At 48.2% G+C, this 14637-nt stretch overlaps 1 protein-coding gene across 2 annotated transcripts in view; it reads left to right on the top strand.

Moving 5' to 3' along the window:
* The window catches only part of Ap1m2 (adaptor related protein complex 1 subunit mu 2), a 17142-nt gene extending 4586 nt beyond the window's left edge, over positions 1-12556 (top strand). The window contains exons 4-11 of one of the 2 annotated variants that reach the window (XM_021172280.1): positions 1688-1966; positions 2050-2176; positions 4622-4770; positions 4866-4937; positions 8681-8839; positions 9743-9868; positions 11500-11575; positions 12154-12556. In XM_021172280.1, the coding sequence (XP_021027939.1) occupies positions 1688-1966; positions 2050-2176; positions 4622-4770; positions 4866-4937; positions 8681-8839; positions 9743-9868; positions 11500-11575; positions 12154-12176 (1011 nt within the window). In that variant the 3' untranslated portion in view covers positions 12177-12556. The remainder of the gene's footprint in view (positions 1-1687; positions 1967-2049; positions 2177-4621; positions 4771-4865; positions 4938-8680; positions 8840-9742; positions 9869-11499; positions 11576-12153) is intronic. The other variant, XM_021172281.1, reaches the window with a different exon arrangement.
* The last annotated feature ends 2081 nt before the right edge of the window (positions 12557-14637 follow it).

Genomic DNA, 14637 nt, shown 5'->3' with positions numbered 1-14637 from the left:
CTCTGCCTCTGCCTCTGCCTCTGCCTCTGCCTCTGCCTCTGCCTCTGCCTCTGCCTCTGCCTCTGCCTCTGCCTCGCCTCTGCCTCTGCCTCCCGAGTGCAGGGCTTAAGGCGGTGGATCACCATGGCCTGTTCTGTCTGTTTATTTTTGAGACAGGCTGTCATGTAGCCCAGCTGCCCTCGGATCACAGGTGTACCTGGTTTGTTTTATATTGAAATCACTTTTGCATCTGTTAAGTTCCTTCTTTCGTGAATGTGTGTCTGGGTCTGAGTGTGAGCATGGGTGTAGAGACCAGAGGACAGCTTGCCTTCCAGCTCATGAGCCGCTGGGATAGTACTTAGCTCGTCAAGTTTGGCAAAAAGTTCTTTACGTGCCGAGCCATCTGCCTGTTCTGTTTTGTTTTGACTTTGGTTTTTCTGTGCTGAAGGATTGCATCCGTGAACTCTGTCTTACTCTATCCATGCTCCACGTCACTATCCCTGTATGTCGCCTTACAGATGGTTTACTCTATCTGTTTGTGACTCATCACTAGCCCTGTCACCTGACTGATGTACAAAGATTCACGACGCATACGCAGTACACACATTTTTAAAATTTACACTTTATTAAACATTTATTTACTTTTTAATGTATATGGGTGTTTTGCCTGCATGTATGTCTGTGCATGTCGTGTGTGCAGTGACTGCAGAGGATCTCCTGGGACTGGCATTACAGACAGTTGTGAGTGGCCATTTTGGTGCTGGAAACTGAATATGGGATATACCCAGGCCCTCTACAAGAGGGGCTCTTAACTACTGAGCCGTCTCTCTAGCCGCACACTTGTTTTGTTTGTTTGTTCATTTGTTTTGTTTTGGTTTTTTTTTTGGTTTTTTTTTTTTTTTTTTTTTTTTGGTTTTTCGAGACAGGGTTTCTCTTTATAGCTCTGGATGTCCTGGAGCTCATTTTGTAGACCAGGATGGCCTCGAACTCAGAAATCCGCCTGCCTCTGCCTCCCGAGTGCTGGGATTAAAGGCGTGCGCCACCACGCCCGGCTTGTTTTGTTTGTTAAGAAAAGATCTACTTAGTTGTGGCTGCAGAGCTCACTATCTAGACCAGGTTGACCTTGAACTCACTAAGGTCCACTTGTATCTGCCTCCTGAGTGCTTGCACTAAAGACACGAGCCACCATATTTGGCCTCCACACATTTTTGTTTTAAGGGAGAGCAGGATAGACCAGACCTCTCATTCTAGATCTTTGAAGGCTACAGGAAGACGATGGAAAGTTCATGGCCAGCCTAGGTTCCTCAGCCAGACCATCTCAAAAAACAAAATCTGGCGTGTGGCTCCTCAGTAAAGCCCCTGTCTGGAATCCCCAGTGAGGGGTCAGGGTGTGGCTCAGTGGTAGAGTCCGGATCTACAAGTGAGGTGCTGGTTTTTCTTCTGCCCCAGTACCATAGCCACACCCAGAGAAGCTGTCGTCCACTCGCTCTGGCTGGCTTCAGGTGCCTCACGGCACAGGTCTCACTGCCTTCCCCTCTCTACACTCCACACCCTTGATCTGTCCCTTTCCTCGTTACATTGCTCTGGGAGAGAGGTGCAGGTCCCTTTGTCTGCAGTCCAGGCACACAGTAGGCAATGTATAATTGCTTACTGACTGGCTGAGGGCATCCCCAGCTTACGTAGTGACTGTCTTGGGACCCGTGCCCAGGTCTTCTGCGAGTACTTTAAGGAGCTGGAGGAGGAGAGCATCCGGGACAACTTCGTCATCGTGTACGAGCTGCTGGACGAGCTCATGGACTTCGGCTTTCCGCAGACCACAGACAGCAAGATCCTGCAGGAGTACATCACGCAACAGGGCAACAAGCTGGAGACGGGCAAGTCTCGTGTACCACCTACTGTCACCAATGCGGTGTCGTGGCGCTCTGAGGGCATCAAGTACAAAAAGAACGAGGTCTTCATTGATGTCATCGAGTCTGTCAACCTTCTGGTGAGTTCTATGCCTCATGTCCTGGGGGAGGAGCGGGGACTCTGTACCTGTTGACACCCCATATTGGGAAACCCCCTTTGCAGGTCAATGCTAATGGGAGTGTCTTGCTCAGCGAGATTGTGGGCACCATCAAGCTGAAGGTGTTTCTGTCTGGGATGCCAGAGCTGCGGCTGGGCCTCAATGACCGAGTGCTCTTTGAGCTCACTGGCCGTAAGATTGGGGGGAGGGAGGGACCTCTTCCTGGGAATAGGCTAGGAAGCCACCAGAGGCCTCCTAGACAACAGCCAGTTCTGAGATAAGTGTTAACATTCCCTCCAATGATTGCATGTCGGCAGCAAAGTTCACCTAACATTTGCTTTCTTTGTTAATGAGCCAGCTGCAGACCAAACCCATTTCTGGCCTTGACATTCTAGTGGGGTTGCAGGGGACAGGTTAATAATATTTAAACATCTCACAGAGGCTGGCATGAGGGTCCCTGCCTGTCGCCTCAGCACTCTGGAGGCTGAGGCAGAAGGGTTAAGAGTTCAGGGTCATCTTCTCCTTGTTAGTGGGAGCTCTATGAGAAGGGGACAAATGGGAATTCCCAGGGGGCTAGCCCAAACCAATCAGCAAGTTCTAGGCCAAGGAGAAATGCTATCTGGGGCAAAACCAAAACAGGGTGGATGACACCGGAGGAAAGACATCTGACATTGTCCTCTAATGTCCATGAGCACATGTACACATGTATGCAAATGTATATATATATATACACACACACAGTGAAATAAAACCAACCAAACAAGAACCAGGTGGGCTGGTGGGCAAACATAGTGCTACATACGAGTAATCCCATCACTTGGGAGGTAGAATCAGGAGTTCAAGGTCATCTTCAGCTACTCAGTGAGTCTGAGGCCATTGTGGGCTATATCCCATCCTATCTGAAAAGATCACACCAAAACACAAGAAACAGAAGCAGGGCCCATACAAGCAGAGGAACAGGAGACATGACTCACACAGTAAAGTCCTTGCACACCAACATGCAGCCCTGAATTCAGATGCCCAGAGCACATAAAAAGCAGACATGGGGTCCGCTGTGGTTTCCCACCCCTTTAATCCCTGCACATAGGAGGCAGAGCAGGTGGATCTCTGAGATCAAGGCTAGCCTTGGTTGCATAGCAAGTTCAAGGACAGCGAAAGTTACATAGTAAAAACCTGGCCCCCAAAACAAATCAAGTCAAATACAAAAGCTAGGCATGGTTGTGTTTATCTGTAACTGTGGCACTAGGGGAGTAAGGCAGGGGAGCCCCAGAATGTTCTGTGCAGCCAGGCTAGCCAGTTCAATGAGACACCTTGTATCAAAAGATAAGACAGGGCCAGAGAGAAGGCTCATGGAAAAATCACTTGGCTTCCAAGCACATTGGGCTGAGTGAGATTGCTAAAACATGGGAAAACGTGAGTGCTGGTGTGCGTCTGAGACTGCAGCACTTCCTTCAGATTGCTGTCTGTTTATTATTTATTTGTTATGTGGATGCATTGTGTGGGCGTAGTGCCCACGGAAGCCAGAAGAAGCTATCAGGTCCCTTGGGCTGGAGTTACAGAGGGTTGTCAGCTCCCATATAGTTGCTGGGAACTGAACCTAAGTCCTCTAGAAGAGTAGCCAGTGCTCTTAACCACTGAACCATCATCTTTCCATGAAGCCTTGGCACTCCTCTGCTTAGCGGAGGCAAAGGCAGGAGAAACTCCCAGAAGCTCAGTGGCTACCTAGATTGGAGGGCACAGTAGATCAGAAATTGAGATCTGGTGCCTTGGTGCAGTGGGAGGGAAGAAGAGAATCAGGCAGACCACAGCAATGTGTTCAAAGAAAGGGGCGTGTCACTACGGCCACAGACACTTGCCAGCAAGCCTGACCATCTGAGTTCAGTCCCCAGGCAGGACTCCTGGCAGAAAGAGAGAGCTGACCAAATACATTGTGGCGAGCATCCCCCACCTACCAAGTAAATAAATTAATGTCATAACCTAGAGAAGTTAGGCACTGATTAGCCTCTAGTTTACACATGAACAAACATATGAACATATGTGTTACATACGTACACGTAAATATACTTACAGTATACACATAAAGGAGAAATTAGGACCTGCGCAGTGGCTCAGTGCATTTCTTGGTCCTGCCAAGGACCTGAGTTCAGTTCCCAGCACCTATAGCAAGTATCTCACAATGATTTACAACCTTAGCTCCAAGAGATCTGACAACATCTTCTGGCCTCTGTGGGCACCAGCACGTGCGTGCATATAAAATCACCCAAACACACAAACCGTCGTCTAATTAAAAATACTAAAATTCGTGCTGGGTATGGTGGCTCCCGGAGACAACTAGATCTCTGTGAGTTGGAAACCAGCCTGGTCTACATGTGGAATTCTTAGACACCCAAGGCTATTTTAGAGAACAGACAAACAAAAATCCTACTAAAAGTTTTAGGAAGATAAACTCTAAATCCAGTGAAATGAACATAGAGAGCAGACGCTTAGGGATGGGGTGCAGACTCTGGGCTTGTGTTTCATCTTCCCACTCAGCCCAGGCCCGTGGGGATGGCAGGCAGTTCCTCCTCAGCTCCACAGTGGGGATGGCGGGGCAGTCCCTCCTCAGCTCCGGGATCACTCTTCTTGCTCCACTCCGAGTTTCAGGCAGCAAGAACAAGTCTGTGGAATTGGAAGATGTGAAATTCCACCAATGTGTGAGGCTTTCACGCTTTGACAACGACCGCACCATCTCCTTCATACCCCCAGATGGGGACTTTGAACTCATGTCCTACCGGCTTAGCACTCAGGTGAGCCATGACCCAGCCCAACACGAAGGAGAGGTAGGTAGTGGACGGAGAGAGGATGTCAGAATTTGTGAGAACCGCCTTCTCTTCTGCTGCAGGTCAAACCCCTGATCTGGATCGAGTCAGTCATTGAGAAGTTCTCCCACAGCCGAGTAGAGATCATGGTGAAGGTGAGCCCAGGGGAGGCTTTCTCAGTGCAGGTTCCATGGCGTCTTCTGACTGGCTGCGCTCCTGGCTGCGTATTCAGGATCTCTGTTGGTTTTTAAGTCCTTTTCCCCTTAGTTTTGTTGTGTGTGGTGTTTTGCCTGCATGTATGTTGATATGCAAGACGTGCTCACGGAGGCCAGAAGAGGGGATCGAGTCCCCGGAACTGGAGTGATGGACGGTTGTGAGCTGCCATGTGGGTGCTGGGAGTCAAACTGGAATCCTCTGGAAGAGCAGCCAGTGTTCTTCACTGAGCTATCTCTCCAGATTTTATATATGTATATATATTTATTTATTTTATCATTTAGGACAAGAGCCTGTCCACACCATGTCTGCTACTCATCACTTGAATTACTACCACTGTGGGTCTACTGAGAATTTTCCAAAATTTTTAATTAAGTGGGGAAACTGTTAAGTTACCTACAGAAGTAAATGACAAATGTCTGTGGCTGTCTCAGACACACCAGGAGAGGGCATCAGATCCCATTACAGATGGTTGTAAGCCACCATGTGGTTGCTGGGAATTGAACTCAGGTCAGTGCAGTCAGTGCTCTTAATCGATGAGATATCTCTCTAGCCTGTCTGGGTTTTTTGTTTTGTGTATGTGTGGGTTTTTGTGTGTGTGTGTGTGTGAGTTGTATGGTTTTTTTTGTTTTTTGTGTTTTGTTTTTTCTTTTAGAGCAAGATCTTACTATGTAATCCTGACTGATCTCTGTGTCGCTTAGGAAAACCTCAAATTCAGAGATCAGCCTGCCTCTGCTTCCTAAGGAATGGATCTAGAGATGTATCCATATTCTCAGCCCTTACTTATGTGTTTAAATTTTTAAAGCTTATTTATTTTTCTTTCATGTGCACTGTGTTTTTGCCTGCATGAATGTCTGTGAGGATATTGGATCCCTGGAACTGGAATTATAAATAGTTGTGAGCTGCTATGTGGGTTCTCAGAATAGAACCCGGATCCTCTGGAAGAACAGCCAGTGCTTGTAAGCACTGAGCTGTCTCTCCAGCCCCTTAAGACTTGTTTGTATTTTTTTTTTTTTTTTTTTTGGTTTTTCGAGACAGGGTTTCTCTGTGTAGTCCTGGCTGTCCTGGAACTCACTTTGTAGACCAGGCTGTCCTCGAACTCAGAAATCCGCCTGCCTCTGCCTCCCGAGTGCTGGGACTAAAGGCGTGCGCCACCACCGCCCGGCGACTTGTTTGTATTTTATGTGAATAGATCTTTGTCTGTGTTTATGTATGTGCAGTCTATGTGCCTTGGAGGCAGGAAAGAGTGTGAAATCCCATGGAACTGAGCTGTAGATTATTGTGAACTGCCTTGTGGGTGCTAGGAACCAACGCTGGGTCCCCTGCAGTAGTAACACGTCATCTTAACCAGTGAACGATCTTTCCAGATTTTTTTTTTTTGCCTTTTTTTTTTCCCTTTAAGAAAGGGTTTCTTTGCCGGGTATGGTGGTGCACGCCTTTAATCCCAGCACTCGGGAGGCAGAGGCAAGCAGATTTCTGAGTTCAAGGCCAGCCTGGTCTACAAAGTGAGTTCCAGGACAGCCAGGGCTACACAGGGCTACCTGTCTCAAAAAAACAAAAAAACAAAAAAAACAAAAAAAAAGAAAAAGAAAAAAGAAAGGGTTTCTCTGTGTAGCCTGGGCTGTCCTGTCCTGGAACTCACTATGTAGATCAGGCTGGCCTCAAACTCAGAGAAATCCACCTGCCTCTGTCTCCCGGGTGCTGGGTGGGATTAAAGGCATGTGCCACTAGCTGCTTTCTTCGTGCAGGGTCTCATTTTATAGCCCTGGCTGGCTCTGAACTTACAAACATCCTCTATACAGGTTTTTATACCTAGCTTTAAACAGATTTTCTTAGCTTACATGTTTATTTCTTATTTATTCATGTATATGTATGAATCTGGGTGAGGGGTCAGGGATGACCTGGAACTCCTGACCGTCCTGCTTCTTTCTCAGTTCCAGCATACAGTTGTTGGATGTCACACTTGGATCCTTATGTGTCTGTTTGTGTATTTGTAAAATTTGGGGGGAACAGGATTGTTTGTTTTCCCTCGTTTTGTTTTTGTTTTTTCCAAGACAGGGTTTCTCTGTATAGCCCTGGCCATCCTGGAACTCTCTATAGATCAGGCTGGCCTCAATCACCAAGATTTATCTGCCTCTGCCTCCCAAGTGCTGAGATTAAAGGCATGCACTACCATCACCAAGCTATTTATTTTTAGACAGGGTCTCACTATGTAGATCTGGCTATCCTAGAACTTATTATAGACCAGGCTGGCCTTAAAAGTAAAGGAGATAGGCCTCCCTCTGCCTCTGCCTCCCAAGTACTGGGGTTAAAGGCATGTGCCACTGTACCTGGCTACTGCTTATTTTTATTACATTGTAATTTAATGGGGGGGGGGTGTTTCAAGGGTTTCTCTGTGTAGTCCTGGCAGTCCTGAAACTTGTTCTGTAAACCAGGCTGGCCTCAACCTCAAAGGTCTACCTGCCTGTGCCTCCCACATGCTGGGATTAAAGGTGTGTGCTACCATACCGGGCCATTTCTATTTTTGTTTATTGTGTGTATGTATATGTGTGTGGGAAGGCACATGGCATGGAGGTAAAAGGACACTTACAGGAGTTGCTTCTCTCTACAGTGTGGGTGCCAGGGATTGTGTTGGGAACAAAAAAAAGGGGTGGGCGGGGGAGAAGTGGAATAGGAAAAAGATGCCCACACCCCGCCAGAGTTTTCCTATTCTCTGGTCAGTCAGGCGTGGGAGGGCTGTTACCTACCCTATCCACTCATCCCTGAGTGGGCATTCCTCTATCCCACTCTTCAGGGGGTGGCCAAGGGGCAGCCCTGCCTGGGGACCTCCCCAGAACTACTTTGCTAAAGCCACCAGGGTTGTGGGAGAGAGGGAAGAGGGAAGAGGTTCCCAACACTGACCAGAGTATGCAGCGGAACTTGAAGGAGCAGAGCAGAGACTCTCTATTCTTTAAGAACTTTATTAAAGAAATGCAGGGGGGAAGAGAGAAGGGAGGGAGAGAGAGAGAGAGGGAGAGGGAGAGGGAGAGGGAGAGGGAGAGAGGGGAGAGAGAAGACAAAGAGAGGGGAGAGAGAGGGTGAGAGTGAGGGGTAAGAGGTAAGAGTGTGAGAGTAAGAGAGAGAGGTGGGGGCTGAGCACCACTTGTTATAGTCTTCATTGTTGCTAGGTAACTGGGGAGGAGTTTAGCCTGAAGGTCAGAAGCTTAGGCCATTGCTTACGTGACTACTGACCATGCTTCTCTTGTGGGGGCTGTGGGAGGTGGTACCTTAGGCAGGAGCCAGAGTTCCAGGAGCATGAGGGAACACCTACCGTGTCATGTAGGTGAATTATGACCATCGGGGTTCAGACCTCAGCTCGACTGGACACCCGCCTGCAATTCCCCACAGGATTGTGCTCAGGGCCTCGGCCTTGGCAGCAAGTCCTTAGGCCTGCTGTGCTGTCTCACCAGGGCCTCTTACACGCTAGGCATTTACTCTGCCACCAGGTTAGATTCCCAGCCTTTTTTATTTCCAAAAAGGATCTCACTTACTTGTCTAGGTGGCTTTGAACAGTCTCTATAGTTCAGGCTGGCCTTGAACTTGAGATCCTCCTACTTCAGCTTCCAGAGTAGCTGGGATCACAAGCATCCACCACTAAGTCTTGCTCTGTAGTGAATTCTTTTTGCCTCCTGCTCTCTCCTGGCAGGCCAAGGGTCAGTTTAAGAAGCAGTCGGTGGCCAATGGCGTGGAAATCTCTGTGCCCGTTCCTAGTGATGCAGACTCTCCGCGCTTCAAGACCAGTGTGGGCAGTGCCAAGTACGTGCCTGAGAAGAATGTTGTCATCTGGAGCATCAAGTCATTCCCTGTGAGTGCTGGGAAAGGTGGGGCCCTGGTGGGAGGGACTCCAGTGGGTGGGGTTTTCCTAGGTCACGTGACAGGGGAGGAGCCTGTCAGGGTGAGTATACATGAGGATGACATGGATGTGCATGGCTGTCCTGAGGAAGGGGAAACCCGGGCTGTCTGCTTCCAGATTGGTACACTCAACGTGGTGGTCCATGCTTGTCCTTCTCCTGTTTGGGAGGTGGGGGCAGGAGGATAAAGCATTCAGACTTATCCTTGCCTAAGCGACTACTTAATCTAGCCTAGGCTGCTTAAGACTCAGTTTGAAAAATCCAAACCAAACCAGACCAAACCAATCAAAGGTGGGGAAGCTGAGACCTCCTGAAACAGCACCTTCCCTGCCCCACAAGTCCTTCAGAGATAGGCCTTGGCTCCTTGTTTCTCCTTCATAGACTGAGCTCATCTGTGAGATGGATTGGATGACAGTTGGGTTGGCCCACATTCGTTTTGTTTTTGTTGGTTTTTGGACAGGGTGTCACTATGTAGTCATGGCTGAACTGGAACTTGCTATGTAGACTGGGTTGGTTTTGAACTCATAGAAATCCACTTGCCTTGGCCTACCAAGTACTGGGATTAAAGATGTGTGTGTGTGTCACAGTGTCCAAATATGACTCACATTCTTAGAGCACTAGTAGCTTTATTTTATTGTTACTGTGTGTGTGTGTGTATGAGTCTGTCTATGTGTTTCCTCCAGATTGAGGAACAAGAGTTAGCACCCTTCTCTTGCCTATACAAGCACTGACTTTCTATGGGTCTCAGCCAGCACTCTTGAGTTTGAAGTCTGTGCAATGAACCGGTACACTGCAGTGAGGGTGGTCTGAGAGACAGGGGATAACTCAGAAAGGCTGATTCTTCTGTGTATCCACAGGGGGGCAAGGAGTACTTGATGCGTGCCCACTTTGGCCTCCCCAGCGTGGAAACTGAGGAGGTAGAGGGCCGACCACCCATCGGGGTCAAGTTTGAGATTCCATACTTTACCGTTTCTGGCATCCAGGTGAGGACCAGGGGTGGGGAGGTATCCTCCCTGCCTCCCTCTTGGCTAAGTCACCTCTCAAATCAAGTCTCATATATTCATTTGAGCCTTTATTTATTTTATGTATCAGTGTTTTCCGTATGTCTGCATTCCATGTGTGAGCATTACCTGTAAAGGTCAGGAAATGGTGTCAGATCTAGAGCTGAGAGCACCCTTCTCTTGCTTGTACAAGCACGGACTTTTTCTATGGGTCTCAGACAGCACTCTTGAGTTTGAAGTCTGTGCAATGGACATGTACACTGCAGTGTGGGTGGTCTGAGAGACGGGATAACTGAGGTTTCCCTCCACCGAATGGATGCTGTACTCTAACTCAAGTCTGGAAGAGAAGCCAGAGATCTTAACTACTGAGCCATATCTTCAGCTCTGTCTTAGGGTTTCTAGGGATTGCTGTGACAAACACCATGACCAAAATGCAAGCTGGGGAGGGAAGGATTTATTTGGCTCACACATCATTGGAGGAAATCAGGACAGGAGCTCAAGCAGGGCGCAACCTGGAGGCAGGGCGGGAACCTGGAGGCAGGAGCTGAGTCAGAGGCCATGGAGGGTGCTTCTTCCTGGCTTGCATTTCATGGCTGGCTCAAGGTACCTCCTTATAGAACCCAGTACCACCAGTCCAGGGATGGTACCACCCACCATGCTGGGCCCTCCCCCATTGATCACTAACTGAGAAAACGACTTACATCTGAATCTCATGGAGGCATTTCCTCAACTGAGGCTCCTTCCTCTCTGATGAGTCTAGCTTGTGTCAACTTGACACACAATAGCAGCCAGTCCAAGCCCCCTTTTAGTTTTTGTTTTGTTTTTGAGGTAGGAATTTGCTGTAGCCAGGCTGACCAGGAACTTGGAAACTTGCTATGTAGACCAGGCAGCATTGTACCATAGAGACCTACCTGTTCTGCCTCCAAGTGCTGAGATCTGAGGTGTGCACCACCACACCAGGCATTTTTATTTTGTAACCCATGCTAGCCAATGACTCGACTCTGAAGTTCAGGCTGGTCTCAACTCACTATAAAGCCAGGCTGGAATCAAATTTATGGCGTCCTTCTGTGTAGATTTCCAAGTCCTGTTTGAAATTCATGTGTCCTCATGCTAGGTTCTCCATTTCTTCTTGTCTTCTACCTGGGAATGCTGTGTCTTCTGTTCTCAGGCTGTGACTTTTCCTCTCCACCTGTCCCATCTACATGTGCACCCCTCCCCTGTCAGTCACTATTCACCCCTGCCTTCACCCACCCACAGGATACCTACCCTCCTTATTCTCTTGACCTGTTCCCCAGCTCTGTTCTGTATTCTCCTGTCTGCTCCTTTCCCCTACTCTCCTGGATCACCTTTGCCCATATCATGCTCAGACTTGCAGTTAGTACCATCCTAAAGTGTGCCCTGTATGTTTCCTTGACATAATCCACCGCTTTTCCTTCTGACTCTATTCACCTCACCCTCCCTCAAATAGTGGGGATTGAATCCAGGGACTGGCACATGCTAGGCAGGGACTCTACCTCTGAGTCTACCCCAGGTACTCCTAGAGGACGCTAAAAGGGAGCTCACTGCTGAACCACATCCCTAGTCCTTGGCCAATGCTCTTTACGTTCTTCCAGGTCCGTTACATGAAGATCATCGAGAAAAGTGGGTACCAGGCCTTGCCCTGGGTCCGTTACATCACGCAGAGTGGTGGTAAGATGGCGGGCGGGGCTTTCTGGGACAGTCCGGTTAAGGAGGTGGAGGGTGTGGGGACTGAGGACTTTGATGCTGTTTGGGGCAGTTCTACATTTTAGCATGTCTAACACCAAACCTGTCCTTACCGTGCTTCCTTGGGCTTCAGCTTATACATCTTTTAAAAGGAGTGGCTGGCCCACTCCAGGGTGACAATGAAATCCAGCAACATTTAGCTGACACTTAGCACCTCCAGATGCTGCCTGGGTGTGGGACGATCTGACCAGGTAGAGGTGTCTGTGTAATCGATCCTGATCTAAGAAGAACTTTCTTTTGTGTGTGTGATTGTAAGGCTAGAAACCAGGGTCTTACACATGATAAGGAGGAGCTCTGCCATCCAGCCACATCTGGAATTCTAGGCATGGTTCTGCTTTTGAGCCATGTCCCAAGCCTATAAGCCCTAGTAAGCACTGTGAAGTATTTGCAGGGGTGATTCTGTGTGTTAGGGCCCAGGATAGATTCTGTGGGTGTTGGAAGACTCTCGTTCTTTCCCCTTTCTCAGCTTTTAGATGATCCCTGCTCATTTTTTTCCCCTGCAGATTATCAACTTCGTACCAGCTAGAAGGGAGAAGAAGTGGGGCTTCCATCTCCCCAGATACCAGCTGCAGACTTTTAAGAGCTGTGTGTGTGTGTGTGTGTTTGTGAGTGTGCACACGCCAGTGTGTGCAGGGTTAGGGCACTGACTTAACACATCCTTGCTGCCCACACCTAACCCCTTTTACCTCTCTCAGCCATCTGGGGTGGTTTCTTTGTGTCCCACCCTAATTTTATATGAAGAAATATAAGAGGGCTGAACTCTGCTGCCTGGCCCGCCCCCCATGAGTGCCTTCTTGCAGTAAACTGCCTTGGGCAGATCTAGGGCCCACCTTTTATAGCTGCTGAGCCGAGGCCACTGGTCCTCCATCTGGGTTTTAGGGTGTCATTAAAATGAATCTAACAGCTGTGAGTGTGCTTCTTTGGTAGGGACTGGGAATGACCGGCGCTTGTGGGGGAGCCTCCACTGATTACTCGTCAATCTTTTTCATTCTGGTTCCTCCACAACTTTCCATTTATTCCCTATGACTGTCTGACACCCTCTGTAGCCACGGCAGTTGCTGTACAATCTGTCAGTACATTATTAGCCTGCTTAATCCTGGTGGCCTTCCCATCTTGTTAAAAAGTTACTGCAGGCCGAGGTATGTTGTGCACACCACCACACCACCCCTGCCCACCTTCCTGCCCCCCTGGTCTCCCTCTCCGTACCGTACTTTATACTTTCGAACCTCTGGCCCTTTGTATATGCAGCAAGTGCCTATTTTATGATATCTTTTTTGGTGTTTTTGTTTTGATTTTCATTTTTGAAGATAGGGCCTGGCCGTCCTCTGACTTCCAGCGTTCCTCCTGCCTCTGCCTCCCACATGTGGTGATGACAGGTATGAGGCCCATGACCGGTTGTTTTCTCCTGTTTTGCTTGTATTTTTGAGACAAAGTGTCTTGTAGTCCAGGCTGCTCTCAGGCTTTTCCAGGAGCAATGAAGCCCTTGCTTCCAAGAGACTTCAGACATGCACAGCATCTCCATCTCCAGCTTCTTCTGACTTCAGGAACAGATTTTAAATATTTATTTTATGTGTGTGTATGTGTGTGTACCTGTATGTGGGTGTGCATAGGTCCGTGTGGGTGTCTGCAGAGGCTTCAGATCCTTCTGGAGCCACAGTCACAGGCAGCTGTGAGCCCTCTGGTGTGGGTGCTAGGAGCCAAAACTCAAGTCCTAGAGAAGAGCAGTATGTCTTTTATTTTTTTATTTTTTTTATTTTTTTATTTTTTATTTTTTTTAAACTTTTTTTTTTAAAGATTTATTTATTTATTATATGTAAGTACACTGTAGCTGTCTTCAGACACTCCAGAAGAGGGNGACCTTCGGAAGAGCAGTCGGGTGCTCTTACCCACTGAGCCATCTCACCAGCCCCAGTATGTCTTTTAATGAATAAGTCTTGTCTTCTGTCTGCGTTGTTTTGTTTTGTTTTGTTTTTAAAAGACAGATCCTTAGTCTGTAGCCCTGGCTGTTCTGGAATTTACAATTTATATCAGACTGGCCTTGAACTCAGAGATCCACCTGCCTCTGCCTCCTGAATGGGAATGCTGGGATTAAAGATGTCTACCACCATTTGAGAATCTACCATTTGAGATTATATTTGAGAGTTTTGAAAACTGGCCATCTAGCCCAGGCTGGCCTACAGCTTAATCCTCCTGCGATGGCCACCTCAGGAGCTGTGTCTGTGGGATGGGACAGATGGCTACCTCAGGAGCTTCTTGGTAAAACTCACCTCCGACAACCACATGGCAGACCTGGTCAGGCTGAGTTTCTGTTCAACAAGGACTGCTTAACCTGAGCTAGACCATGATTTTCTCAGTAATTAACATTTCTAGCTTTAGTCTATTTTGGGGGGGAGGGATTATTTTTGGGTTTTGTTTGTTTTCGAGAAGGTTTCTCTGTGTAGCCCGGACCGTGCTTGAACTCACTCTGTGGACCCAACTTGCATTGAACTCAAAGTTTGCCTGCCTCTGGGAATGAAGGCCTGAGACACAACATTCTCCCCCCCCCCATCCCCCACAGGCTTTAGTCTCTAGATGTGGTGGCAGCGACCTGTAATCCCAGCACTCAAGAGATAGAGGCAGGATGATCTGAAGTCTGAGATTAGTCTAGATGTAGTAAATTTGAGGCCAGCCTAGGCTATAAAAGACCTTGTCTCAATTAAAAAAAAAATGTTCGGGGCAGTGGCTTATAGATCAGTTAGTGGAGTGATTTCATCACCTCCCTGAAGCCCTGGGCTCCGTGTGCAGCACTACATGGACTGTACTATAGTAGCACTGGGGAGTGGCATTCAGAGGCTCAGGTGTTATCCTTGGCTACATATTGCAATTGGAGTCCAGCCTGGGCTATATTAGACCCTTAAAAAAGAAAAAAAGAAAACCTTAAAAGACAATTGCCGGGGCTGGTGAGATGGCTCAGTGGGTAAGAGCACCCGACTGCTCTTCCGAAGGTC

Source organism: Mus caroli, chromosome 9, assembly GCF_900094665.2.
Source record: "Mus caroli chromosome 9, CAROLI_EIJ_v1.1, whole genome shotgun sequence".
Lineage (NCBI taxonomy): Eukaryota > Metazoa > Chordata > Mammalia > Rodentia > Muridae > Mus > Mus caroli.
Note: the sequence above shows the minus strand (reverse complement) of the source record. Positions and strands in the feature narration are given on the sequence as shown.